The 27,993-nt window shown below is 44.2% G+C and overlaps 1 protein-coding gene across 3 annotated transcripts; it reads left to right on the top strand.

The window, feature by feature from the left end:
* The first annotated feature begins 97 nt into the window (after positions 1–97).
* LOC120953657 (ribosomal protein S6 kinase 2 beta-like) lies at positions 98–27,853 on the top strand. 3 transcript variants are annotated; one of them, XM_040373796.2, is made up of 9 exons: positions 98–1,610; positions 12,777–12,862; positions 22,616–23,227; positions 23,310–23,618; positions 23,689–23,850; positions 23,925–24,247; positions 24,323–24,608; positions 24,702–25,277; positions 25,341–27,853. In XM_040373796.2, the coding sequence occupies exons 2-9, from the start codon at positions 12,824–12,826 to the stop codon at positions 25,683–25,685; spliced, it is 2,652 nt and encodes an 883-aa protein (XP_040229730.2). In that variant the 5' UTR covers positions 98–1,610; positions 12,777–12,823; the 3' UTR covers positions 25,686–27,853. The 3 variants fall into 3 exon arrangements, with proteins under 3 accessions (XP_040229730.2, XP_040229728.2, XP_040229729.2); XM_040373794.2 differs by lacking the exon at positions 12,777–12,862 and adding an exon at positions 11,904–11,947; XM_040373795.2 differs by lacking the exon at positions 12,777–12,862.
* The last annotated feature ends 140 nt before the right edge of the window (positions 27,854–27,993 follow it).

The following is a 27,993-nucleotide window of genomic DNA, read 5'->3' as shown; positions in this document are numbered from 1 at the left end:
AAATAAACATTTTTGCAACAGTCTACAGCCATGTGTCATATTTAACTTCATGACATCTCCCGCTCTCCCGCAAAACAACTGTCAAAATGTTCCGCACGGGCAGCACCTTTCGCCAGTGCACAGTCTGAGTGCGTGCATCGTTTTTCACGGACCGACCGACCCGTGCGCGTTGTGTGCCCTTGTTCTTGTCCTACTTGTCGCTCGCCAGCGCTATCCATCACGGCATCGTTCGAGGCGGAGGCAAGTGAATCTTGCGTCGAGCTTTGCATCACACCGTGCGTGTTGTTCTGCGGATCGGCGTGTGTGTGCCTGTGTGCATATGCAAAACTGGCCACCCAATTCGTACGGAGTGGTCCTACTGCTGCTGCTGCTCGGTACAGTGCATATGGGCGGATGCCCGTGAATGGGGTGAACTTCGCAAAACATTAGCAGCAGCTGTCTTTGTGTGTGAGTGTGTGTGTCCGGTCATCTCCCGCGCAACAGGAACGGGAACGGGAACGGCAGCCGACAGTTGCATTCCATCAAATAGCGCATCATCATCATCATTGTCGTGGTGGTTGCTTTGCGTTGGCGCATTATCATCACCGCCACGGTAGCAGCCCAGTCGTCCTTGTGGAGTAAGCCCCCCCCCCCCCCCTGTACACAGGGAGCCTAGCAAGCACATCGGCCAGCCTACCGAGGTACAACGGCTCGCAACCTAGCGAACCCCAGGTAGTGCTAATAATCCCTCCCAGCTCGGACCGTTTGTTGGAGCAGGTGAGAGACATCGAAACGCGAGCGGTCTGCAGGAACGTCCCCTTCCCCGTGTGAAAATGCAAAACATCTTCTAGTGTCCAAATTGCGCCCCAACGAGGTAGTGCGGCGGCGGCAGTAAGGCAATCAGTTAGTGGAAAACATCGATGACATAAATCATTTTCGCCTGTTTCCGGCGTACGTTGCCGATCAGTTGTTACTTGGATTTAGATTTGCGGGCAAGCGAATGGGCAAACAAATCCCTGCCCTGTGAATGTGGTGCAATTTGTGTGCTGTGTGCGTGTGCGAGTGTTTTTCTCCCTTGCTAGCGTGGCGGCCGCTATCAAGGCGAGATATTTAGCAACAGATAAGGAAGAAGAAGTGCTCCTGCTCCCTGGTTCTGTAACGCTGCTGTACCACCACCACCACCACCACGGTAGCAAATTGGCATTGAGCATCGGGCAAACAAAGTAGGTCATCGACCGGACCTGCTAGGCACAGTACGTTCCATCCCGGATCGCTTGGAGAGCGCATGTAATTAACCCTTCCCGCGGGTCCTCCTAGCATCTGTCAGCGGGAGTAGCTGTTTCCCCTTTTCTGGTGCAACAGTTACACACATCCAACCAGAACGCAAAGGTTTCAAAGGAAACCCAGCGGACAAGGACATCTCGCTGCCCGCCTCTCATACAGGACACTCACCACTAGCGAACACGTACACCGAGCGTACAAACAAACACGCCAACACCTTCCCGATATCGTTCAGTACACACACACACACACACACGTCCCTGCAAACGCTTCAAAGCTGGAGGATGCCGCTAGCCAACTCGATCGACCCATGGAGAGAGAAAGTCCCAATCAGTATCGTCGGTATCGAGGTAGGTCCGTTTTGCTGGCATACCACCCGCCCTAATACCAATCCACCACCCCCCACCCGTTCCCGTATAATTTAGTTTATTGTTATTATTATTTTTTTCATTCTCCTCCTACCTCCTAGCGCGAATCCGGGCGGAACTGCGGAAACAGGAGATTGCAGTTGGTACTGCATGGTTCCGCTTTCCGTTAGTGTAGCTATCCCCCATTCCCCCTCACCGTTCCTCCTCGTTCCCAGGAAGTTAATTAAAGTTTCCCGCGTGCTGCACCCCGCAGTACGGGTGTGTCCTCACCCCCCTTCGTTATACCTGTATTGTTTACCCAGCGTCTGCAATTGGATCCATCTTTTGTATGCTCTCTCTCTCTCTCTATGCTCTCTATGCTTTTAATGGTATGATTTGTTCGCGGTTCCCCTTCCGTTGACGTTGGTTTGCTTTGCCTGTGTTATGGTTTTAGTTTTTCATTTTTTAAATAACCCTTTCTTCGAACACTGTTCGCTTTACGTTCCTTTTCGTTTTCTCCCACGATTGGCCGGTCGTCATCGTCGTCTTCGTCATCGCCGTCCTCTCATCGTCATTGCCATCGTTTGCATCGTTAATATCCGGTGGTGGCGCTTCTTTGCATACGCCCAGGCCCCCCCCGGCTGGCAGTCCCGTTTTCTCAATAGTCGTTTGTCTCTATTTATTTAATCGTTTTCTTTTCTAATCGGCTTTGGCGTTATCGATTTTGTATCCGTTGTTTTGTGCCGTTTCTTCCTCACCAGTATAGTATCGCGCATCAGTTGGGTGTGTTTTGTGGTGGTAATGTGGTGTGCGATGATGGATGTACGTGTTTCTATTTGTTGGGAGGTTGTTTTCCTTTTTTTTTTTTGCTATTTTTATGATTGGTTCAACTTTACATTTCGTGTTTTCGAGGTTTCCCGATTGAATGTTCCTATTTTTTGTCAACATATTTGCATTTTGCTTTGCAAAAATTAGTCACCATTTGGCCTAAATCTTCAGCCGTGTCTTCTCCCTCTCTTATCAGCCGTATCGATTATCTGTCCCAAAGCGCGTAATGCAACTGTTTGCATCATGTTTATCCTCGTTTTATCATAAACAAACACACTTACGTTCCTTATGTTGAGCTCTTTTAAGAGGTGTGTTTCGTATGGGAAAGACCGCTAATGGAAGGGCTTAACTGTGACCACCAGCTCACACCCGGTAGGTTACATGCGTATGAACCACTAATTGAATTTGTCCTTCACGATGCCCATGCACTCGTTTGTTTAATGCTACCGTTTTTTTTACTAGACGTACCAAACAGTATGACAGCACAGGAAGTCACATCACTGTGGTGCACAATGTCGTTATTTTTTGGGGGAAATAATTCGGCAGTTTTAGTCGAAGTTAGGGCACACTTTGTTACGTTTGGTCCAGTGGTTGTGGGTGTCTTTGAAATGAATGTACTGGTTACAAATACTAAGGAGTTGTGTTTGCGTAACTTTATCTTGTGTGAATTTACGTTAACCAAATCACGGACCTTACGGGCCTGTACGAAATCGATCCATTTTCTTATTGTGCCACTAGCGACGGAGTGGGCTGCAGTCGAAGCAGAAGGTGTAACACGGTAACACGCTCGTCTAAAAGCGCATCGTACAACCATTTTCACTTTCAACCATAATCGCTAAAATGTGAAGGTAAACGGTGTAGCGGTAAACAAACGTTTTTCCTGCCCAGTGGCACAGTGTGTACTGCGGCTTTCCCGGGAAGGTGAGGCGTAGGCGGACGAACGTCGCATCATGCTTTGCCTGGTTTTCAATATCGATGTTCAGTACTCGACGGACCACAGTAATGGAAGAACAACCCTTTCGGATGGGTAAATGTTTTTACTTTGTATGTTGTGTGCAATACTACTCTGAGTAGTAATTTGTTTTTAAAATAATTACAAAAATAATTTAAAAAAACATTTTCCAAAACATATAAACACTGCCGGGTTTGTCCTTTCGTTTTCGTTGTGCTTGTGCGCCATGCAAACGACATGATGTGGCTATTCGTTCCGGCCAGAATCATGGGAAAACAAATCCTAGAATTGTGCAAACTTTTCATGCATTTTCGCTTGATTTCCCGATTTTGCCAGGGAAGCAACACGTGGCCATTGGTTCCGGTTTGTGAATAGTAGGCTTCATTCCCTTTCTGCCCCGGATCAAAGGGCACTGAAGGCTGAAAACATGGTAAACAAATTTGAAAATCAGCCTATTTTTGTAACCTGGAGCAGTGCTCTTCAACCTTTTTTTGGTTCGCTGGCCGCTTGGCTTTGAAAAAACATTTGCCGCGGCCCACTTCAATTGAGAACTTATTTCAACATTTTTATAGACTTATTTCAAAGTCGTTTTTGTTATCAAAAATATGTTTAAATCTTATTATAGACATGTCTGTTGCAAATTTTACCTTCATTGTGGGGGAAAAATGCACGATGTGTATAATAATAAGCTTTTCTTTTTCAAAAATAAATTCTTTCGCGGACCAGGTCTGTTAACGCCACGGACCACAGGTTTAAGACCACTGGCCTGGAGCATTAAAGCGGAAATGTGTTCGAGGTGCGTATGCGCTACCATCGCTATTGTTGGAGAAATGATCGAAAAATTGCGGTGAAAATGGTGTGCTACTTTTCACGTAATTTTGTTTTTTTTTTTTATTTTTTTTTTTATTTTTTTTTTGCAAACAACAAGGGAACGAAAGAATATATTGTGTATTTGCATCAATGAGTTATCATGGGTATTACAAGCGAGCATTGTTCTTAGAAATGGATTGCCTAGTGCAATGGGAACAATCAACAAAGGCTCATTAAGTGCTAGATAATCATCAGACTAATTTATTTGTTTTTCACGGCTTCATCATTTTTCGTAAAAATACGTGTGGGTTTCGCGTATTTTGCACTGATTTAGTTGTTTGGAAAAAAAAGTCAACTTCAGACCGATTGATATTGATGCCTGCATTTTATGCCTTCAGGCCTGTGCCTTCCGTCCCTGACCTAGGCATGTTTTGGTGCTACACACGATGACTTCCGATCTATCGTCATCACACTGTTACGGAATGGTAAAAATCAATCAAAATTAACTTCCCCCCCCCCCCCCACTCACACATACATCCTCCTTCCTGGATCAATCGATAATCACACGGTGGAACCCGGCGACGAAGCTCTGCTCTCGGTTACATGCCGCCGATAAAGGGGAACGATGTCCCAGCCCGGCGCAAAGCGATGATCCTATTCCAGGATACCGGACCGTAACTGTGCTGTGCCACGCTTCCGTCACAAATGAAATGAAAAATGAACACGAGCCAATAACACTCGGGCTACATTTTTCTTTTCCGCGCTTTCCCGCGTTGCTGCCGCTCCCCTTCTCTCTAAGCGCTCCGATAATTCGCTTATGAAACGATCTGCTGTCGACGAGCTTCTTCGACGGAAAAAAAAACCCATCGCTGCTGATGTCGGCGGTGGATGCCAATGGGTCGTGCGCGCGTTCTCTTACATGCTGCTAGTAGAGCCTGGTAGCCTGGCCGTACATGGGGCCCGCCAGCCAGCCAGGAGAGTGAGGATATGAGGCGTTAGTGAGAAACAAGACACAACAAAAAACAGCCACGTTCACAGGCGGAGTTGACGGGTTTCTGCTGTCTGTTTGCTGTTGCTTTTCCATCCATTCATTTGTTCATTTCATTTCATCTTGTTGACGTAAATTAGTTTATCTGGCGAGTTGATTAGAATACTTTGACACGCGAACGGCTCGACCGGGTGAAATGTGGCAAAAGGGGTGCGTTGCCCGTTTGTGGTTGTTTAGCATAACAAGTATTATTTTTTATTAGTTTCATGTATTACAATATTCCATAAAAGATTACTGTAACAGTAACATCCTTCATCTTCTTTTCCAGATTGACTAAATGTCTTTAGTTATCCTTTAGTGTGCTTACCAGCTGCTCCTTTCAATGGAAAAGCTCACCACCTCTCAAATGCTCAACAGGTTAATGTGACACTTTGTGGTGTTTAGGTTTTTTCAAAGACTATTTTTAGACCGCTTTTCTTCAGCCAGCATTGTTCGGAACGCTTTTGCGCTGCAAGCACACCCAAGCAATGTGGACGTATTTAATTGATAACATTAATCCCTCCACCCTGAAACCCAGCAGATTGTCCTAAACTCTGTCCTCCCATTCGGTAACGTGCCATCATTCCTTTCGCTGCTCCTGTCTCTTCCGATTTTCTCCGGCTGGAGCCCTGGTTCAATTTCAATTTTGCTCAACCCAAACAAGGCCAAAAAACCCCCCCCACACACACACTTTTCCGTTTATTTTATCTCGGCGAGTCTGTGTGCACGCGTAATTGTGCCACATTATTAGCAATTACTAGCATGTCTTTCATCTAACCTACCCGTGAGCAGCAGAAACCCCTGAGCTCCGAAATGGTGATGGTGGTGGTGACCCTTGACCCGCGCACAGTAAGTTCAATATGAAGCCATTCTGTTAATGAAAACCGACAGTCCAATTGTGATTCCGTTTCAACGAAGGGCGCTCTCGGTGTGAGTGTTTTTCCTCCGCGCCAGAAAGCCGTTGTGCGGTGAAAGTTTGCTTCAAGAATTGTGAAGGTCGATTTAGTCTGGCCTCTGATATGGAGCCCGGTTTATGTACGCCTCCTGTAGTAGGTAGTCACGGGATTCCCTCTGCCTTTTTTGCCGCTGGAAGACTTTGGATGGTAGGCCAAACGTGTTTGCTCGCGCGGGATGGACTGTAATTGAAACTGGGCCCACTGCGCGTGTATGCTGGTAGGCTTTGGCCGGGCTGCTGAGAGATTGCTATCACCCCGGACGGCAAAGGTTATCGGATAAAGTGTCGTTGAGACACATCATCGATGTAATCCAGGCACTTTGTATGCACTTTGCACTTTGGGTGTGCGATGCATCGGTAAGGCAGCTAGGCTAGCGACCAGACCATACGGTTTTGCATAGCGCCGTGTTGTTTGAAGGGACACTGTTTGCTGGATTTTGCATCGTAAATAGTACGTATACTGGTGCGCTAAAGTTGGAAAAAAATACATCGTAATTACTGTCAACTTGCTGTTCTCAAAGATGTGTGAGAAAGCGAGTGATAGGAGGTGGATATTGCCAGATAGGCAAAGGCATGCAGGGAAGATTCCTTCTCTGATCTGTCGCAATCTTCTCAACCAGATTTTGTCGTTTGATCTACAACCACAGCGATAATAGCTCGGGCTAACTATCATAAACTGTTGCTGGTTGCCCCACGCCTTACTGATGATTGTTGTATCCGGCCCTTAGGAAACTGACAGCATATGGTAAAAGTTCGTGTCTAATCTTTTGTCTCCACCGTTCATCACTTGTCATTTGTGTTCCGGCAGACAGTGTGTGTGTGTGTAGGATACGAGCACGTCGTTATCTTGTTAAGGGTGCCCTTAATCCTTTTAGATAAAAGTATATATTTAGACATCCGGGGGCCTCGATTCACCATGCAGTAACAGGAGAATACTCCAAACATCTTGGTAAAGCGAAGGTCGAGCAGGATTAGTTTCGAACTCATTACCTTTCGAATGTTAGCACGGGGAGCTGCTACAGGTACGGGACTAGAAACATGTGGCTAGCTACAGCGTTTTGTTAACACAGTTTCGTCACGCCAATGCAAATTGTAGCAAAAGCAATTAGATTTACTTGTGTAATACTTTGCTTTGCACAATTAACCATTGTTTGTGTGTGTGTGTTTTTTTTTGCAATCAAAATGAAGTACGCAACATAGCACCGTAACCGTAAGAACGTCTACAGTTCGCGTAGCTGAAAACACGTTAGTAGCAACACTTGTGCCCGCAAGCAAGAACAGGTTCGCTCAGAGGACGGTTACATTTGTCGTGGTGATGGATTTCACTCTGAATGGGGGAATTTAAATATCATCTTCGCCTGTTGGTCGGTAGCAAATGGTGCAAAATAGTGGGACAGTCCCCGGGGAGGACTGTGCGCAGGGGCATAGTTGCAGACGGTACAGCGCCGCTGCTTTTATAGATCCGTTGTCCGCTTTCGTCACGAAACCGGCGTATAAAGTCAGCTTTGTTGTTGGTCGCTGCGGGATGACCGTCACGCACGACGGACTGGTATGACATTCTGTGTTTGGAGAGTACGGCAGAAGGTTAACCAGTTTTGTACCAGTGTTGTCGCACCGTTGTTAGGACGGGGAGAGTCTTGGATATCGTGCTCGGTGTTTTGCATACCAGAATCGAAACGGAGAGTAACACTACATATCGTCATTCAGAATAAATAGATACAACTAGTTATCATTCTCAAAAGAGATCAGAACCCCTCGAAATTCGAAATTTAACGCCCAGTGTAATTCCTTTATATTTGTGTGATTTATCATCATCCTTTGCTCTGTTGATGGCTGGGAGACATGAAGCCAAATATCCTTTATTTATGCTGGTTCGTGTGGAAAGTACAGCTTCAACAGCTTTTGTAGCAAGTTTTTTGTATGTACTGCTTCTATAAAGGCCGACGCAATAAATGGATTTATGTGCTATGACGTGCGACAAAGACATTGAAAGAGAAGAAAAAATGGATATTACCACGCACAATTTTCACTACATTCGGGTACATACTGGTGCTTGGATGGTTCGTGGTTTCGTATTTCCCCCAAACCAAGGAGTGTCTTTCGGGCGGGATGTGCTTTGCGTATGAATATTAAATAGGATATAACACGCGAATCGTGTGTGCCCTTTTTCGTGTAAACGCTCAAGATTGTCAACCACTGCCGGAATGTGAGTATGTGTGTGTGTTATGGAAATGGTGGAACAGATTTTCTTTCTGCATGTTGTAGAATCTAGATGGTGTTCATGTACGCGTGATTGTATTAAAAAAGGGCTAAAAGCATAAAAATGTGGCTGCATTAATTAACCCCGTTTGATTACATGTTACATAGGATGTGTAATCCGTTTTTGTTTGTTTGTTTCCAAGTAACGTTCGTTAATAAAATAAAAAGGTAGCGTTGCAAAATTAAATAGGAATGATGGTTCCATCCATGTCGATCAGTTTAAAATAAAGCATGCAATGATAATTTTACCCTTTTTCAATATGATATGTGATAGACGTGTACCGCTGGGAGTAGACGATTTTGGTGGCACACGCTTTGTCGAATAATGATTTGTTCGCTCAGGATGTTGTGTGCGCGTAGAACCAAAAAAAAGTCAAATCTTTGTATTCCACTGCTTAGCAGTGCTTTCGTTAACAAATCATGTTACACTGTTCTTATTCCCATTGGGAACGAGCAGCACTGGAACAGAAGCAGATCCATTTTTGGTTGTAGCAAGGAGGAGAAATTGATTTTTTTTTAATGTTTTGATGTAAAAGACAAAGGAGTTGAGATTGTATTATTTCTTATCATACACAATCGCATATAATCTGGTCAATTATTACAAAATCAAATTTACCCAAGAGTGTTGTTTTAATTGGATACTCTCTAGCATTCGGGTTCGGCACGCTCGTGTATTTGCAAATTTATGCTAATGTGTTTGGCTTGACACGTTCTGCTGGACGACCATAACTACCCTTATACGTGTTAGTAGTGGATGTGGTTTGTGGTTAGTGGATGAAGTTCAATTATCAAAACCACAAACCCACAGCACACTGATTAGTGTTAGGGCGATGCCAACATCAATTCACGCTAGAGCTGCTTTAGCAGGGGTGTTGCGTGCGTGTGTGTTGTTAAAACATTTTACGTGTTGGATTAAAAGTTTAAAAGTGCACAAAGAAATATTTGGAAAATGTTGAGATAATTTGAATGCAAGATTTGAATGCATATTCCGTTAGATTTATATTTTTTGTATACAGCGTATTTACATTGATGTTGTGATCATCTTAAGCTTGTGTTGCTGATCGTTTGTATAGACATTCGTATTAGATGGTCTTTTACAGCTCTGTAAAATGTCATGATCATCACGAGATATTCACCAAAGAAAACAATGAACATATCCGTGGAAGCTTGATGCTCGTTGCTGATACTCAATGAAAGTGCGTCATGACATGCCGAACACGACATGCGAGTGCTTGAGTGAACCGCGAAATTCTGACTCACAAACTATGCTTAATGCCGTCACAAGCATGATCATGACTTTTTCGGGCTGTGAATAGTGCTCAAATCAAGCTCAACCATGCTCAAATCAGCTCACGTACACAACTGAGATGATCAAAGGTAAGACTCAAACAGTTGGTGGACCAATCACATGCTTGATGACATTTTGTTTAGCACCCAACTCTTAATCCCTCACTTGGTCACGACATTTTCTATCGGTGATAATCTCGACATTCTTGGAATGAGCATGCTTTCTCGCTCTGTCTGGTTTGATGGTCTGTCGGGTTAAACAGAGCGTGAAATAATGCTCATTTTGTTTCTTGGAACCACACGCACCGCATATCTCCCATGACTATGGGGATGATCACCGACTGAAAATGTCGTGACCATATGAATGACCAATAATTGGTTGAAAAAATGTCACCAAGCATGTGATGGTCGTACCAACTGTTTGAGTCTTACCTCTGTTCATCACGGTAGAGCCTGACATTATTTTGTTTTAGCCGACATTGGTCATGTCAATATGTCAGTGACATTTTGCAGAACTGATCACAGTAAACAAAGTCATGACATAGTGCCTGCCAAGCGATGGTCGCAAAAATATCATGAAGCATGCATTGAGTACACCAATCGTTTCGAGTATCTCCTATGATTATCACACTTGAGTACGTGACGCTGACATGGATTTTGTTTCAGTCAGATTTGTTTATGATATTGACAGTGACATTTTGCAGCACTGGTCCTTTGGTTTGTTGTTCGTTTTATGTAAGACACTTATCTGCTAAATAGAAACTAAGTAGATCGAACGTAGGACTGATTGTGCTGCTATGGGAAAGCCAATCTGGTTACTGAACGATGATTATTGTTGGCCAAGTAAAAGAAATAAATAATTTAAAAGTTAAACGCTTCCTGCTGTCGCCGGATCACTTCCGCATCCCTAACCCAAATATAGCATTCCTCTGCTATAGCTATATGCTATATCTGATGTTTATGCAGCAGTGTTGCTTGCTTGTCATATTTGATAAATAAATTGCATTTAATTGTTTGTGTTACAGGTTTTACCGCACCTGTGTTATCGTTTCCTAAAGTGTATGGACTAAATAAAATAAATAGCTTCATGTTTAAACAGATTTTCCTATGGGAGAACACAACAGGACAGACAGAGGATGCATTTTGATGTAAAACAAATATTATCCATGTGCATTGAAGTTGTGTGAGGCACTAGCTTGCGGCACAACGGCAAACTTACTGTATCGGTGCATCACTATTCACATTTCACGTCCATACCGATTTTAAAACTGCCACGCTATTATGACAGTTTGTGTGTGTGCTTTATTGATGATAGACGATATCAATGTTAGCATAGTCAACATGTTGTCGATATGAATCACTGGTTATTTTGATGCTTTTTGCTGTCTGTGGGATTTACGGCAGTGTTGCTGTTTATGGTTTAACTGAATCACTAGAATCATACTCATAAAATCATACACTAATTGTAGGTGTTACAGCTGATGAAAAGGATTGTATTGTGTTGTTTAAGATGAAAAATGTTTCCAATTTTAGCAGTCGTTTTATACACCTTTTTTGATGACCTAGTTGATTTTTGTTAGGGATAGTGAAAAACAGTGCAATAGTCAGATTCGTTTCATCTAATGCTTACTAAATAGCGAATTGTGTAAATTTTCTTCGTTGCGTCGTCAAGATACCAGAGTTGTTATTTTCTGTCCAAATTGTTGTTATTTTGCTTCATGTTTATTTTGATTCCAATCTTGGATCTTCCACACCTCTTACGTTATCATACAATTCATCGAAATCAAATTTTAGTGTTTAAATATTGACAACAACGTGCCAATGGTTCTGACGATGATGTTTAGTTTTTGTTACAAATTTCTGTTCGCCGCCATGTTTATTGCCCTGTTCTGCGTCTACAATATTGCTATTCAAACCACATCTCTTATGTCATTATCCCAGTTCTCTTCTTGATTTCTTGATTTTTTTAACACAATTTCTTCGTCATCCAATTGCGTTCTACTTTCTTTATCTATCGTTTCCTTTTGCTTATCCTATTGTGTGTTATTCTCTTCCTTTAATTGTGTTTCCATCACACTCCCATTCTCTGCCCATCACAGTGCATCACATTTCTTTCCGTCTGTCGTTCACTGCTCTCTCTTTCTCTCTGTTTTCGTGTCGTTTTTTTTCTTCTTGCAGCGCACGGAGTGTCTAACTCGATTTCAGGGCTCCGGATAGTTTCTGTACGTATTATTTTGTTTTTGGATGCGTCAAACAAAATAGCAACGTTCCCCGTGTGTTGCCAAATGTGCCGTGGCACTTTGCGTGCTATTTGCTCTCTTTATTACCACATACGTTAGAGTTTGCAACTGTGTCCTCTTGGGTTTCGTTTTCTTTCCTTTTGCCTTGTGTCGTTTGTCTCCAGACCTTTTCTGTTAATCTTTTGCGAGATATTTAACAAAACAATTGGATTTGTTTTTGTACACGCTACTGGAAAAATGCCATTTCATTAAAATAAATCTCGCAAATCATTACCTTTTCTGTTAGAGTCATACATTTGCGTTTGCTCTAAAAAAATCTCTCTCCCTCTCGTCAATTCGATGCCTTGCCTATGGAATGAAGATCTCGGAATGAATGTGTGACCTTTTCCTTTCCGTTTCTATTCTAAATGTATGCATTTCGCTCTGATAAATGGTTGTGTTTTGTTTTTCTTTCTCTCGTTTTTGTTTCCCATTCTCTCATTCATTATCATGCGGTAAACAGTATTGCTATGTTTTTTTTCTCTCTTTTTGGTTTCGATTGACGATGTTTGTTGCAAGTGTGTTACATATCATTGATACTTATTACCATATTTTATGCAAGCACTTTTTTCTTCATCAATCCGTACGAAGTATAAAAAATGCAACACGTTTAAGTCATTTTGTTCCAGTCCAAAGCCAATGCCTCAAGAACGTATTGTTTTTTTTTGTGTCTTCATGTTGCATGTTTGAATGAGTAATCGCAATGAACGTTTTCGCACAGCATGAAGCAACTGAGTTTGTTAGCATTAATCTTTACTTGACTTATTTCTAGCCCATGTGCATGAAACTATGATTCGTCTCGTTTCCTATTGAAACCAAATGCAATTTAACAACTATGTTCTGCTCGATGCAATAGACGTAAGTAAAACAAATATTTCTAAGACGATGTGTTGATGCCGCGCTTTCCTTCCCCATTTGACGCAAAGCTGCTTTTTAACACGCATTTGTACATGTTTGTGTGTGGTTAAATGGATACTCCAACGATAAGCATTATTTGCTAACCAACCAGCCAGAAGGGTATGGTGTGTGGCGTTGTGTGGTTTAGCTCTTTGTTGAGGTTATAATGCTTTTTGTTCCTTAGAAAACGTGATTAATATTAACTACAACAACCACACAAATCCCTACCCAAACGTGCCACAAACTGTACAGCACAACAACAGCACATGTAGCGTTTGGATTACATTTCGCCGTATTTCCTATCGTATTCCCCAAACGAGTCGATTAATTGAACTGTAAATAAAAACATCAATCGTACGCCAATGGGGATGATTTCATCCACTCCACCACCAAGCCATGTAGTGTGATCGAGTATTATCGATAGCTAATTGGCACGAGCGGCATCACATTCGTTCCTCCCATTGCGTAGCAAGGGCTTCTTCATTTCAGTGCCGTGTAATTGAATGCCCTTGGGAGTGTGGACTGATGAACGTGCTGGTACAGCCATCCATACCGTGGTGCCATTTCCCGTGCGTTGGCAGCAAAAGGGGTGACCATGTTTGCACTATGGTTTGCTATCATCGTCATCATCATCATCATCATCATCATCATCATCATCATCATTTCCCGTTGCAGGTTTCCAGTCGACCTACATTTGACGCTCGGATAAGCCGCGACCCTGACTGCCACTACTGTAGCTGGATAGTGGCCTTTTCCGCTAACTACACAGTGCGGCAGGCTTTGCCTTCCGATGTGCCTTGCCACGAGGGGCCGTTCCGTAACTACCAGTTGCATCGCAGGTACTGCAACACTCCCCCTTGGCTGGGATGGCCACATTAGATGGATTGTTTTAATTTACATGACATCTGGGCAGGGGTGGGCAGCATTCTGCATTTCGTGCGGGAAAATGTGAAGTAGAAAATTGGCAAATGGCGTTACCATTGTATTACTGCTGGCAATGTTTCATGACACCACGACGGAGCAACACTGTTGTATTGTGGTAGATGTTTTAATATATTTATCGACATCGGCAGTTTCGCTTGTCCAATAATAAATGCTTCATCAATATTCATTATTAGTGCGTGTGGCTGTGTGTGTGTTTGTGTGTGGAAAGTTTTCCACGCGAAAACCCCCCTCTCTTGAAGTTACCGCAAAGCAACAATACAGCAACTTTGTGTATTACGTCAGGTATACCCAGGCGGGACGAGACTAGTTTCGCTTTCGTGGAAGAAGCCAAAAGCTCTTTTCCGCCCTGTTCCGGGTGACTTTCTTTTGTGCTACTGGCACCTGTAACTCGCCAAGGAAACGGGACCTATTGCTACTATGACCGTGAAGTGTCGATCACACAGAGCAGCGTACAGATTAATCATGCTACAGCAGTAGATACGGTTTGCGCCAGAAACAAAGAAACAACTGTGACTATGTGGCGGCAAATTCCGCACGTATATTGATCGGTAAAGGCACCCACCACCACCCTCATGACAGTGGAATAGCAGCTAGAGCGGCAGGACAGGATGAGGTTTCTCGAAGGCTTCTTCGTTCTGTGAACGTGCGGCACTCCAGTGCTCGCTGGGTACGTGGGCAGAGCGCTGACGTTAATTAGCGTCAATGTCTGCTGTTTCTTTACACCCCGGGCCGATTGATGGGGCTCGCAGGAAGGATGAGAGGTGCGTGTTGAGTGATGTTGATTGGTTGCCCGAGAGCTCATCTCACGCACTATTTTCGTTCAACATCATTATCAATGATAATGGGAATCTTTGCTCTGCAAATGTGTACAAGCAGCAAAAGAAAAACCGAGAGCAATTCGGAAGCATATAAGCATCATAGCTCGTTTCGTTTGTATGTGTTGGGTTTTTGTAACTTTACAAATGTTTTAGTGCTAGCTGGTACATTGATTGGAAGGCGCACACATCGCGCGAAAGGTACGAGCCGGGACCACATTAGCGTATAGAAAGGAGTCAACTATTTTCCCACGTGGCTTTTGAAATGACGGTTGCTTCCTATAAATCCACCAAAACATGGATGCGCCCTTTCGGTGGCATTTTTGGTGGCAGTTAGACGCCTTGCTTACCTTATTGTCTCTCTGCGTGTGTGACAGATGATTTACTTTGAGTGGAGTATATAACGAAGCGAATGCTCCCGGTTAAACCAAGAGCAATGCTTCAGAGTAGTGATGTGCTCTTTGGAGCGTACCCACGACTCCGATCCGACTCCGACTATTGTTAGTCCGATTCAGACTTATTCGAAATCCAAACCACTAGTACCGTCTGGGGTTGTTTAAAATCGTCCGGAGTCCGTAGTCGTCCAGAGTCGTCCAGAGTCGTCCAGAGTCGTCCAGAGTCGTCCAGAGTCGTCCGGAGTCGTCTGGAGTCGGCAGGAGTCGGCAAGAATCAACGGGAGTCGTAGTCATTCGGAGTCGTCCAGAGTCGTTTGGAGTTGATCGGAATCACAGTCGGTCGGAGTCAACAGGAGCCGTCCGGTACAATGTGGTTGTGATCATACATTTCATTGTGTTGTGTTTTGTCTTTCACTTTGCGCGTGCACTTCGTATACAAGCCTTTGTTTCGAAGGCCGACTCCAGCTCCAGCCGAATCCGGACGACTACGACGACTCCAAACAACTCCGAACGACTCCGAACGACTCCAAACTACGTCAAACGACTCCGGACGACTCCGGGTGATTCCTGAAGACTCCGGATAATGCTGGGCGGACCTACATTGGCTTTTTGGATTCGACTTCGGATTTTTGCCAACTTTACATCCATCACTACTTCAGAGGGTTACTTTTCACGCTGGCAAAACGGGACGGTTTTGTTTCTGTGTAGCATTTTCTTTGTGTGTTTGAAATAATAATGCCTTTTTTGGCATTTCCTTTTTACAAAGGTTAAGAAAATGTCTCCGATCGATCAGCGTTGTGCGTCCCTGCACAAACACAAACACGCTCCACAAACTCCATTAGTCGTGCATGTGTGTGTTTGTATTTTTGTCGAATCTTGTCGCCAAATGATTTGGGACTGTGTGCTGTATTGGCCCTTGGAGGACCGTCGTTAAATGGCGCTCTCTAATTGCGGTTAGAATGAGAAATGAAAATTTGGTTCGGTAAAAGTGAAAAAAAAAAATCGTAAGGGCAATGCCCCTGAGGCTCGCTGAGTTACCGTGATATGGAGCGAAATTCAGCTAGCCTAGGCAGCTGTGAGAGACATTTGTACAATATCCGTGCACATCGAGGGACGAAAGCTATTCCTACGAAAACGAACCCCACTTCTCTACCGATTCTTTGCAGTGAATGTGAAGAGCTAGTGATAGAAAGGGAGATCGTTTTATCTTTGGTGAAAAATCAACAAGCCATCGTCGTACGGAGGAAAAATCATTTTCGGAAAACCGTACCCACTTTCCTGCCCTTTTTCTTTTTGCCGCTTGGGCGGCCGGCCTGTATATGGATATTCTTTAGAATCAGTTCGCTTGCCGTGTGCTGCCATACGGTTCGAGTTAGCGGTTGCTTCAGCTCGGTGGTGCTTATCGGGTACTGCTGCGGCTGCTGCTCGCTTGGAATGCTTTTACCAAATTCTCCTCCCGTACCAGTTGCGTGGGATGGAATACGCAATTTCTTGTCTATCTTCCGCCGCCAATGCTCGCCAATGGCACTCGGTGCGTGAGTGCCGGTTTTGAATTCTTTTAAATTTAATTTCTCCGTAGCGCAAAAGTTGCACCGCTGCTGTCTGATGTTCTGCACGATCTTAACGTACATCGTTTGCCGAATATTTTTTTCTCCCAGTGATGTATAATACTGTTTGATGTGCGTCGAAATGCCAAACCAAGTGAAAAAAATTATCTGTCCAATGGTGCGCCTAATGTTAGTGTATTGCTTTCGCTTGAATTTGTGTGATATAAAGGGACTTTTTCCACAGCGCTCCCTCCACAGCAACCTTGTTAATCTTTACAGTGCGAATGTCAATAGCTCGCTCGCGTTTTATCCTAATCCCTCCTGGGTGGCTACTGTGAGTCGTAGAGGGCGGAAGCTTAAAGTGCTTCCGCTCGCTTTCGTTCGATTGTTTGCGCTGATGTTCCGAAGGCGCAACTGTTGCGCGCCCGTTAGAGACACCTTTGCGATAGGACACACGCACGCACACGGTGGTGGCACCTCAGCTGATTAGATCTACAAGCCCTTACACTCCCCCCGAACCTCGTCAGAGAACGACGGAATCCATTATTTACATGCCTTTGGCACGCTTGTCCTTTTCGCCGGCATCGTTGTCGTGTTCGCACCGGTTGGCACACGGTTGGCACACTCATTTGCGCCATTCAAGCTCATTTCATGCACGAAAGCTTGTTTGCGGCTTGCGGCCCTTTCAGCAAATATTTGACGCACTTTCTACGCCACCCCCCCCCCCCCCCCCCCCCCTCCGTCGTTGGCGTTTCTTGCCCTTTAGCAGCAAAATTCTTATCGCCAGCAAAAGGGTCCTTAAGAATGGAATTGAGTTGTGGGGTATGTCGGTGCACGGTGGAGGAAAACGAGTTCTTCACTTCTGCTGAGTATGTGAAAGTCTCACTACTTGAGCCACTTGTTTGTTTTTTTTTCTGTAGTGAAAGGCGTTTACTGTTCTAGAAGGTCAAGGTTAGGTATCGAACGACAGCAAAAATTGCAAAATACTTGGAGGATTAAATTTAATGCATATTTTTAACCTTTTAGAGCTTCCATATGTTTTCCACGCTGAATTCCATACTCCGCCATTCTTAGTTTTGCTTTTTATCTTCTGCTCATTAACGTTTATACATCAATGAACTAGTCTCACTATCTGGGTACGAGGGCTCGATCCATTGAAACCGAAACGGCGGGTGTTATTATTAGGCCCAACGAAAACTGGTCCAACGTTTACTACCTCGTTTGCTTCGGTCGTCTGCCCTACAAAACTGACAGTTAGCATCTACATCTTTAATTTAGTTTCCACGTAATGTTAGATTTTCCAGCACACTAGCCGGCCCTTCGTAGAATTAGTACTGCCGTTCCTCAATTCCTTAGCAACCGAACTGGCTTTGAGTGTGTTGCTTTATCACGGCAACAACGTTCGTGCGCTATTATTCTTGGAACGAAAAACAGGAAGCAAAATTAAAGCTAAATCCATTTGGTTCGCTCGGCTTCCGATGGGGGGGAAGCACAGCACAAGATGAAATAATGTCCGCTGCCGCCACCCGTCCCAGTAACTCCCGCCGGTTCTGCTGAGCCGTTCACCCCCGGAAACGGAGGACAATGTTGCAGCGCAGTACCGTTTGCTTGGGAAAAGCTCTATTGGAGAATGGTATTCTATCGCCACAGGCGTTTGCCCGCTGCCTGCACAACAGGCTGATGCACACGCATGGCCCATGGCATCGCTAAGTCGTTCCTCGTACGAAGCAAAGCGAAGCAAACGTTAATGTGACTTGAAGCAGAATTCAGCTGAATGGGATGTTACGCGGAAAATTGACGCTAGGTCATTTGGGTATGTTTCCGACCTGGCTAACAATTTGATTGCGAGCAGAGAATGTGTGCAAAATTGTAAACGAGTTTGTTCCGCTTTCGGCAGGGCTTTGCTGTTGCTGATATGGCTTTGTGGGTAGCTGCACGAACGAATCAGCCAATCTGTAAGTTTTGTGTTTATATTGCGTGTCCCTTTCGCTCCCATTTCAGTAGATCCATCATGTTTCGATTGTTATTTGCTCACCAGCTTGTCTTAATATTGACTAGTTACTGCTTTTTATTGCTACAAGCTTGGCATATGTTCAAATAATTTCGATGCCAAATTTTACCTCTCCAAGGCTCTGAACGTGATTTAAAATTCATTTTCTCAGAACAAGTTAATTGCAAGAAAAGGGATCATTAATCGGTTCTTTCCATCCAAACCTATGCCTGTGCTCAGATTAGTAAATACTGAGAACGTTTTGTCGTCGATCGGCACCAGAATGTAATGCGATGCGTAAACCTTGTTCGATATCAAATTGTTGCTGCTTGTACGATATTCTGTAAAAAAATGTCCGTACAAAAATCCTTCCAGAGCGATGTGATACCATCCTTATGAGAAAGTATCTCTACCCTTGACAAACATAGAACAAAACAATGCTGAAAGCATTTTATTGGATTTTATCGGAGCAATAATGTATTCATTACATGGAAGCATATACAGATACAAGTATCGAAATACATTCGACCAAAGCTCTATCACATTGTCATCCATTGCGTTTATGCGCTGATGTTATGTATGTTACGCTTTTTTTCTGGCAAAACCTTCCAAGAAGTTTATGGTGTGTTAATAATTTTCTCTTCCCTGAACAGGACGTGGAGATAAGAGCGTTCCTTAGAAGTATTGTGTGTTTGTGTGTGACGTTATTTGCAAAACCTTCGAAGGCCAAACACACGAGCCTGACTTTACCTTCCCACTATCTTACTTTACAGGAAAAGCACAGTTTCATGGTTTGTCCGGTTTGGATGTTTGATAAGAAAAGTAAAGAGAGCACTTTTGAATATGGTACCAAAAAGTAAGTGACTCGCACGTGCAGGCAACTGTAGTGCTGAGAATAAAAAAGGAAGGGACAATCATTGGCCTTCTTTTTACATCGACACAAGCTGCGCATTGGCGAACGTTTCGAGACGTTGCACCTATAACTGATCATTATCGGCGCCTTTTGAGCTGATAGGTTTTATGTACCATGAAGGGAAGGAATCATTCCCGATTGCCAAGCAACTATCATCATCATGATGCCTTGGAGGTTTGGTCGAGGATCTTTCACATTGGGCACCCTTGCAGCAGGCCCGACTGTAGAGGGATCGTTCGTTTATTTAGTGCAGTGGTTTGAAAAATAAATACGTTCTACCGGGAGTGGAGCTTTGCCATTGCTCGACCATCCAACGCTGTGCACCATGATATGTTCATGTTCTTTTGTTCTTTTTTTTCTCGTTAGAAAACGATTCGTGAGCAGCAACAGCAGCAGCAGCATCCACATCCACATGGTACACTCACTTATTGAAGCATGTCCTTTGCATGCCCACGCCAAGTTTGAACAGTTCGATAATCGTCGAACCGTAATGCGTGTTGCGTGCAAGCCTGTAGCCATATGGCGCGTTATAACAATACTCTACCCTAATTGGAAGATACACACACAGACCATCGGACATATCATGCTTTCATGGGTTTCGGCAGTCAGTTGTTTGTTTCTGTGCTTTTGCACAAGTTTTCTACTAAAATGGAGTAATGCTATCACGAAGTTTCCAGGACAGTGTGCAGTGTTTGTCGGTGGTTCGGAAACGCATGGACCTTAAGCTGAAACGGCGACGCCCGTCGTATTAAACTGTACAAATACGATTAAATAAAATATCTTGCATCTACGGTCGAATAGCACAATGATTGAGTAATTTGTTTGAAACTTTTTATTCAATTTGTATCGTATTTCGAAGCAGATGGAGTGTATCTTTTCTCTAAAGAAGCTCTCCTAGCTACATACTATGCTTAGACAGGCTCGGAAAAAGGCAGTCTGGGTGTCTTTTTTCTGTGTTAGGAAAGAGAAATTGAAATTTAAATCAGAATTTCTTTTCATAACTTCTTTGGGTTGGCGCTCTACTTCTGCTTCACAATGATACGTTGTGAAATATAACCTTTCTTCCGGAGTGCGAATGAAAGTTTATGTTATTCCCTTTTTTATGAAAAGCAAAACGAGGTTTTCATCGCTTTTTTGATGAATCTGGCGTTTAGAATTGCCAAGACGAAGTAAAAAAGTGTATTAAAGAAGTGTTATTACTCCAAACTTTACCAAATGTATGGAGTTTATGAAGCCTTTGTATTATTTATTAAATAGACAAAAAGCAGTTTTATTTTCGTACAATAAGATTTATGCTACTAATAGGATTGAGCAACCTTACCCCGTCAAGATTGATAAAAATACGTGCGTTACGATAGGAAATGGTTTAGTAAAAGAAAGATTTCCGCTTTCGCTCCCAATTCAAGTCAAGTGGGCCGCAATCCTTTCGCGCTTCATCGAACTCTGTACTCAGGGAGGGTTGGTGTTTCCAAACCTTCCTTTCTGTGTGCATTATTCAGTAATACGATTTGTGGCTGATTTTTACGCCTTTTGACGGGCGTGGGCCGCCGTTTTAAGCGGATTTAACATGAAAATACTCGAACAAGGGACGGACAAAATAAAAGAAATGTGTACGAATGCAGAGACACATCTGACGAGAAAGAGGAGCGTTATCGTGAAAGAAAATCACGTCTGATGGGGTTTGATGGGGAATGAAAAATATCCACAATCTATTGATCAGTTGGAACGGAATTATACCGATTGTTCAAACATCGGAGGTGAAAGTGCACGCAGAAAAATAAATCGGGATAAAAGTCTCTCCCCCCCCCCCCCCCCTATTCGGCACAGCGCCAAACGCTGGGGTGAAGCGCACCTGTTGTTATCGTTGCATGGCTGTGTGAACCGTTGATAGGCGTGGCTGGTGAAAAGGCCGCAAATGGTTGTGGTGGTGATGCTCGTTGATTATCAAATTACGTTGATTTATCAGTTTCTTGGCATATTGTTTAGGTTCAGTGCTGCTAGACAGTTAAGTCGTTAAACCAGTCCAATTTTAGATGTTTGTAATCTTATAATATCAACAACAGTGACATTTGTGTAGTTTTCTCACGTTTTAAAGCCGCTTTTTAAATACTATATTTTGGTTAATTCTAAAACTCTACTGAATTATAAAGAAAGCCCATGTTTTTTACAACATTACAAGCGCCGTTTTGCGTTACGATAAAAGCAATACCACTGCGGTATGTAAGTAGGTCACATGAACGAACGAAACGCCCCCATCATTTGGTCCCTAATTTTAGGAATATTATCCCACACTTTCCGAAAGTTGGTGGAATTATATTTGTAATATTTTTGAGACTCGGCACGCTTTCATTCCGGCCGTGGCGCGTAGTGGTGTGGGTACATGTTTTTCCAAAGTGCAATGGAGACGCCTAGTGGTTTACGAAACCGTACTAGGTGAGGCCGATGAGTAACGAAAAGCAGCAAAAAGGAATGGCTATACATACCCTCGAGGAAGCGAACTCACGTTTTGAAGCGTCGATGCCGATTAGCGATGCTCTGTGTAGCCATCGTTGAACGTAATTGTGCACGCGTTAAATGAAAGCAAAGCTTGAACCACAAGCACGATGTTACTAAACGGAAAAAGAGAAACACTTTGTTTGTTCGCTGTTGTGCCTGTATTCAGGCGAAAATGGTGCGCGCAAAATTGCTTTGATGTTTTGTTGACCGGCCGCAAATTCGCCGAACAAAATAGTAACAAAAAACAGTGAGTGGGAGTGAAATCAATAATTCTTGAAAAATTGAGCAGTGTTTTTGAATGTTTTTTTGTTTGGTTTTGCAAACACAGAGGAACTTTAGTTTCAATGTGCTACACAAAATTTTAAAAACGAATGTATGTATACATGTTGCATTATACCTATTTGTTTGCATATTTTTCTTATTTTCGGATCCTATTGTAATGTACTGTTAGTAGAGTAGAGCGTATGTATCAAACTGTATTGTTCCATTTTCTTTGATCTAATTGTTGTACAGTCATGTTAGCATCTTGCATGAGTTCAATTAATCATCCGCCCTTTTTTTACCGTCGTTACATCGTGACATTTATTTTCATTTGTTCTATGTTCTTTTGCAGTCCGCATCGCAGGACAATGTAGAGATGGTCATCGACGATAGCTATGATGTCCAGCAGCAGCAACATCTTACCCATGACCACCGCCATGCTCAGCTTCATCAGGAGCAGCCCGCACAGCATCAATACCTTCCCCATCAACATCATCATCAACATCAACCCCACCCTCAACCGCACCAGTACAGCCGGCAGCACCCAGTGCCTCCCGCGGGAATGGTTACCTATGCTCCGGCGCACACAGCCGCTGGCCAGCACGAGCCGCTGCTAGATGGAGCTGTTGTAGCTGATAGTGGCACTTATCGCTACCATCGTGGCGATTCGCCCGAACCCGGTTTGGTTGTTGGTGCCGAGGAAGCAATGGATCTGGATGTAACCGGAGGTGGAGGTGACCTGTCACAGCTGAGAGGCGACGCCACGTACCCCAACGCAGGGGCGGGAGGGAACGGTGGGGACGAGCATGAGATCGACATTAAGGACATTATACGGGAGGGGCACGAAAAGGCCGATCCGTCACAGTTCGAGCTGCTGAAGGTGCTCGGCGAAGGCTCGTTCGGCAAGGTGTTTCTGGTGCGGAAGATTGTCGGCATCGATGCGGGGACGCTGTATGCGATGAAAGTAGGTGGTGGTTCGGCTGCTTGCTGCTTAGCGTAGTTGGCAAAGACAAAACATCTCACCTCAATCGGTTGCGTATTTGCAGGTACTAAAGAAGGCAACGCTGAAGGTGAAGGACCGTGTGAGGAGTACGAACGAGCGGAACATCCTGGCAGATGTGGGCCACGCATTTATCGTTAAGCTGCACTATGCCTTCCAGACGCCCGGCAAGCTGTACCTTATACTGGACTTCTTGCGTGGCGGTGACCTGTTTACGCGCTTGAGCAAGGAGGTGATGTTTACCGAGGAAGACGTCAAGTTTTACCTGGCCGAGCTGGCCCTGGCGCTGAACCATCTGCACAGCATCGGCATCATCTATCGCGATCTAAAACCGGAAAACATTCTTCTGGATCAGGTAGGGTGGTGTGCACGGGCGATCACGAAATGACAGCGGATCTATTTTAATGCCACATTTTACACACCAGGACGGCCATATAGCTTTAACGGATTTTGGGCTCTCGAAGCAACCACTGGATGGATCGAAAACGTACAGCTTCTGCGGCACGGTGGAGTACATGGCGCCGGAAGTTGTCAACCGGAAGGGACACACTTTTGCAGCGGACTGGTGGTCCTTCGGCGTGCTAATGGTAAGGTGTAGGATAATTTAAAGATTAAACCATAGCTATATATACCGTCTTACATCTTCTTTACTCGCAAACAGTTTGAAATGCTGACGGGCAATCTACCATTCCACGGTAGCAATCGAAATGACACAATGAACCAGATCCTCAAAACAAAGCTCGGCATGCCGGAAAACTTAAGTCCCGAGGCGCAGAGTTTGCTGCGCGCCCTGTTCAAACGCAATCCCCAGAATCGACTCGGGGCGGGCCCGAACGGCATTGAGGACATCAAGCGGCACGAATTTTTCGCCAACGTCGATTGGGATGCGTTCGAACGCAAGGAGGTTAGGCCACCGTTCATTCCTGCCGTTTCGAGGGACGATGCGTTCTACTTTGACTCGGAATACACGAACAAATCACCAAAGTATGTGTGAAAGCACGATGCGTTCGGGACGATCACTGTCATTAATGATGTGTGTGTTTCCTTTTACTTTCGCAGAGACTCGCCCGGTGGCCCCGTCAGTGCGAGTGCTCATGAGATCTTCCGTGGCTTTAGCTTTATCGCACCGGGCCTGCTGGACGAGCAGCCAAACTTTGCCAACGGAAGCAACATGGTGATGCAACAGCAGCCCGCATCTCGGTCACCATTCTCGAACGAAATACCGGGCGTCAAGCCTGTCGCGTTCGGTGACGAGTACAACTTGATGGAGGAACTTGGCCGCGGAACGTTCTCAATCTGCCGGATGTGTGAACATCGCACAACGAAGAAGCATTACGCAGTTAAGGTAATTCAGTAATCAAAATACGTTACGGAGGTAACAGATAGGACGCAAGGTTCGTGTTGTAATGCTCCAAATATTTTGCTTTCCTAACGACAGATAATTGACAAATCTTATCACGATTGTCGCGAGGAGGTCGAGATTTTGCTTCGGTACGGCAATCATCCCAACATTGTGACGCTGTACGGTGTGCACGAGGATGCGAGCTACGTGTACCTGGTGATGGAGCTGCTGAAGGGTGGCGAACTGTTGGACCGCATTCTGGCGATCCATTTTATGGCCGAGCAGGAAGCCAGTGCCGTGTTGCGGACGGTCGTGTCGGCGGTCGCCTACCTGCACGAGCACGGTGTCGTGCACCGGGATCTAAAGCCATCGAATTTGCTGTACGCCTCGGTCAACCATACGCCCGAATCGTTGAAGCTGTGCGATCTCGGCTTTGCCAAGCAACTCCGAGCCGACAATGGGCTGCTGATGACCCCGTGCTACACGGCCAACTTCGTCGCACCGGAAGTGCTGAAGAAACAGGGCTACGATCTGGCGTGCGATATCTGGTCGCTGGGCGTGCTGCTCTACATTATGCTCGATGGAAAGACACCGTTTGCTAGCACTCCGAACGATTCGCCAGATATGATTCTAGCGCGAATTGGTTCCGGCAAGGTCGATTTAGAAACGGGCGTAAGTAACTTACAAGCATATTAAGCGCTGGTTGGTGGTAATTTAACCGTGTTTGCGTTTTAGAAATGGCCCACGATATCGGATGAAGTGAAGGATCTGCTGCGCCAGATGCTACACATCGTACCTTCGAGGCGTCCGACGGCCGCTCAAATCCTGCGACATCCGTGGCTATCGCGAAGCGGTCCGCGACTAATGTACAATACGGTAGGGACACAACATGCTACCAGCGAACGGCCGATGGTCGTGGAACCGCAGGACACAAAGCCGGCGTGCGTAAATACCGAAGCCATCAAGGGGGCGGTCCATGCAACATTCCGTGCGATATCATCGCCCCAGGCTGCCAATCTGGGACCGGTCGGAATGTCTGATCTGGCGCGAAGGCGAATGGATAAGATGAATCATTCCTAATAAGGGTTTCTCGAGGTACGCCGTGTGTTCGCAAAACGGCGGACTGTGCAGCACCACCATTGCCGATGAGCGAGTGGATGGTGTTTGATTGTAGAGAGTTTGTCACTTATTCGATATGTTCTCGCGCTATTCCTATTTAGTGTTTAACCTGTTACGTTTTGTTTTTTTTTTTCAAACGATAAGATTTTGATAATTTTATTTGTCAACCAGTGCCAGAGTGACATGTGTGCCAGAGAACAACAGTGCTAGCAATTAGGGCCAGGTTGCATGGTTGCAGCGTTCCAGTACGACACGGTTATAGCAGACGATAGATGAGTGTAACTTATACAAGTATGTGTGGAAAATGGTTGGTTCGATTCGTTTCAATGCTAAACCACTGCGACGGAAATAGCTGGTGTAGCAAAGAGAATGAACCGGTACACTTTTATAAAGTGCGGTTGTACTATGCTTTTGTACGAGGTGTCGTGTTTGTTTATCGTTCTTATTCTGTTTTGTGTTTTTAAACAATACCTTTTGTGCTTTTAACTACTTTTAACATATTTTTAACAACTATTTCACCATGCGATTGGTTGCGTAGTATTATAAAGAAACTGTCTTGAATGTTAAGTATCTCGTTTGAAACGCGTTAGGTTTAATTGTACAAGCGTTTAGCATAAATGATGAATTGAAGTGGAAAGCCTATTTAACGTGTTTATTGCAAACTGCACATAATAGTGAATGGTGTGTTGTAGTGTGGATTGATTTCAAAGTCATAGGCGTATAGTTAAAGGCGCGTATAGTTCAATTATGGTATCGTTTACACTTCAAACCATTGAAATGGGCAAGGTAAACGTGTGGGCAGGGTATAACTAACTAACAATAAATTGATCTACGTTAGGTACACTAGAAAAAAAAAACAAACAAACAAAACAAATCGAATAATAATATACACGTACGCATATGCATATATACATACTTTAAAACATATACAATCATATACATATACAGAATATAGTATCGCCAAACTGCAGACGAGAGACGGGTTCGCCTTCGCCAGCCACAACCGCCAGCTAATCCGGCGACGGAAGGGAGGGGGAAACAAAACCATATTTACATTGTATCGTGCCATTGAATGTGTGGACAGAATGTGCGCTGGGGAGTTTATGGAATTTAATTGACGCGAAGCGAGAAGCTGCTGGTATAAGGAAGTAATCATTGTGATAACCTACGACAAAAAACGAGAAAAACAAAACCTATATTGGCAGGACAGGCGAGCCTTGTAATAGTGTATTCTGGTCTACATATATATACATACATACATACATATATATTGAAGCAGCGAACAAAGGAGCCGCCCGCTGGCTCAACTATATGGTGTTGTTGTTCGTGGGATGGCCACCGCTAGGCGTACATCTCCATTTGTCACACAAGGGACAGTGCTTTGTCTATGTACCGTTGCTACCTGATGTGCTGTATGTCGATGTGTGCGTTGTGCTGCAATTGTTGCTTCCAGTGTTTCAAACTGTTTCATTTCTTAACGTATTTCAACGTACAATAACGAATAGGCTAGGACCGAGGGAGGAGTGTCTCTTGAGTAGTAGAATATGTGAACAAAACGGGACGACATCAAGCGTTTGGCTTTATCAATAATTCAACACTTTTGCATTTTACGCTGGATGTCAGTGATTGGGGTTTTATGCATTTGCGGGAGCAATTTACTTTCCCGTTCCCGGCCAAACCAGTCAAAATGTACACGGAGGCAAACGTTCTGTGAAGTACGTACTAACATTATCATTTTACTAGAAGACTTAGAGCATTCAACAATTATTAAAACGGAACCCTAACCACTTTACTAACACACACAACACCGCTGGCAGGGCTACGGAAACACTACCTTGAAACCATCCTATACTAACTCTCTTGTAGACAAATTACAAAAAAGAACACGTTTCTAAGGCTCCAAAGGAGTAAAGTGTTAATTGTATTCATTATTCTGAATGGTGACCGTGCAAAGAGAAACAGACTAACCGAAATCTAAACATTAATTGGAAGTACGTCCCACACCAAACCACAAACGAAAAGTAAAACAAAGAACACACTACACTCTCTTTCTCTCAAATTAAACGCAAAGAAAAGAACGATCGCAAAACAAAGTAAATAAATTACTACAAATGTTTAATTAACTCGTATACACTTTGTTAACTCCATAATTGTTAGCTGGCGGCGATTTTATCGATGACATGGAACAGACAGTTGACAATTAATAATCGACATAACCGGTTGTACCAAACGCAACGAAACATAATTAATCGTTATTAGCTTCGAGCGC

The sequence above is a fragment of the Anopheles coluzzii genome, chromosome 2, assembly GCF_943734685.1.
Source record: "Anopheles coluzzii chromosome 2, AcolN3, whole genome shotgun sequence".
In the NCBI taxonomy this organism is placed as follows: Eukaryota; Metazoa; Arthropoda; class Insecta; order Diptera; family Culicidae; genus Anopheles; species Anopheles coluzzii.
Note: the sequence above shows the minus strand (reverse complement) of the source record. Positions and strands in the feature narration are given on the sequence as shown.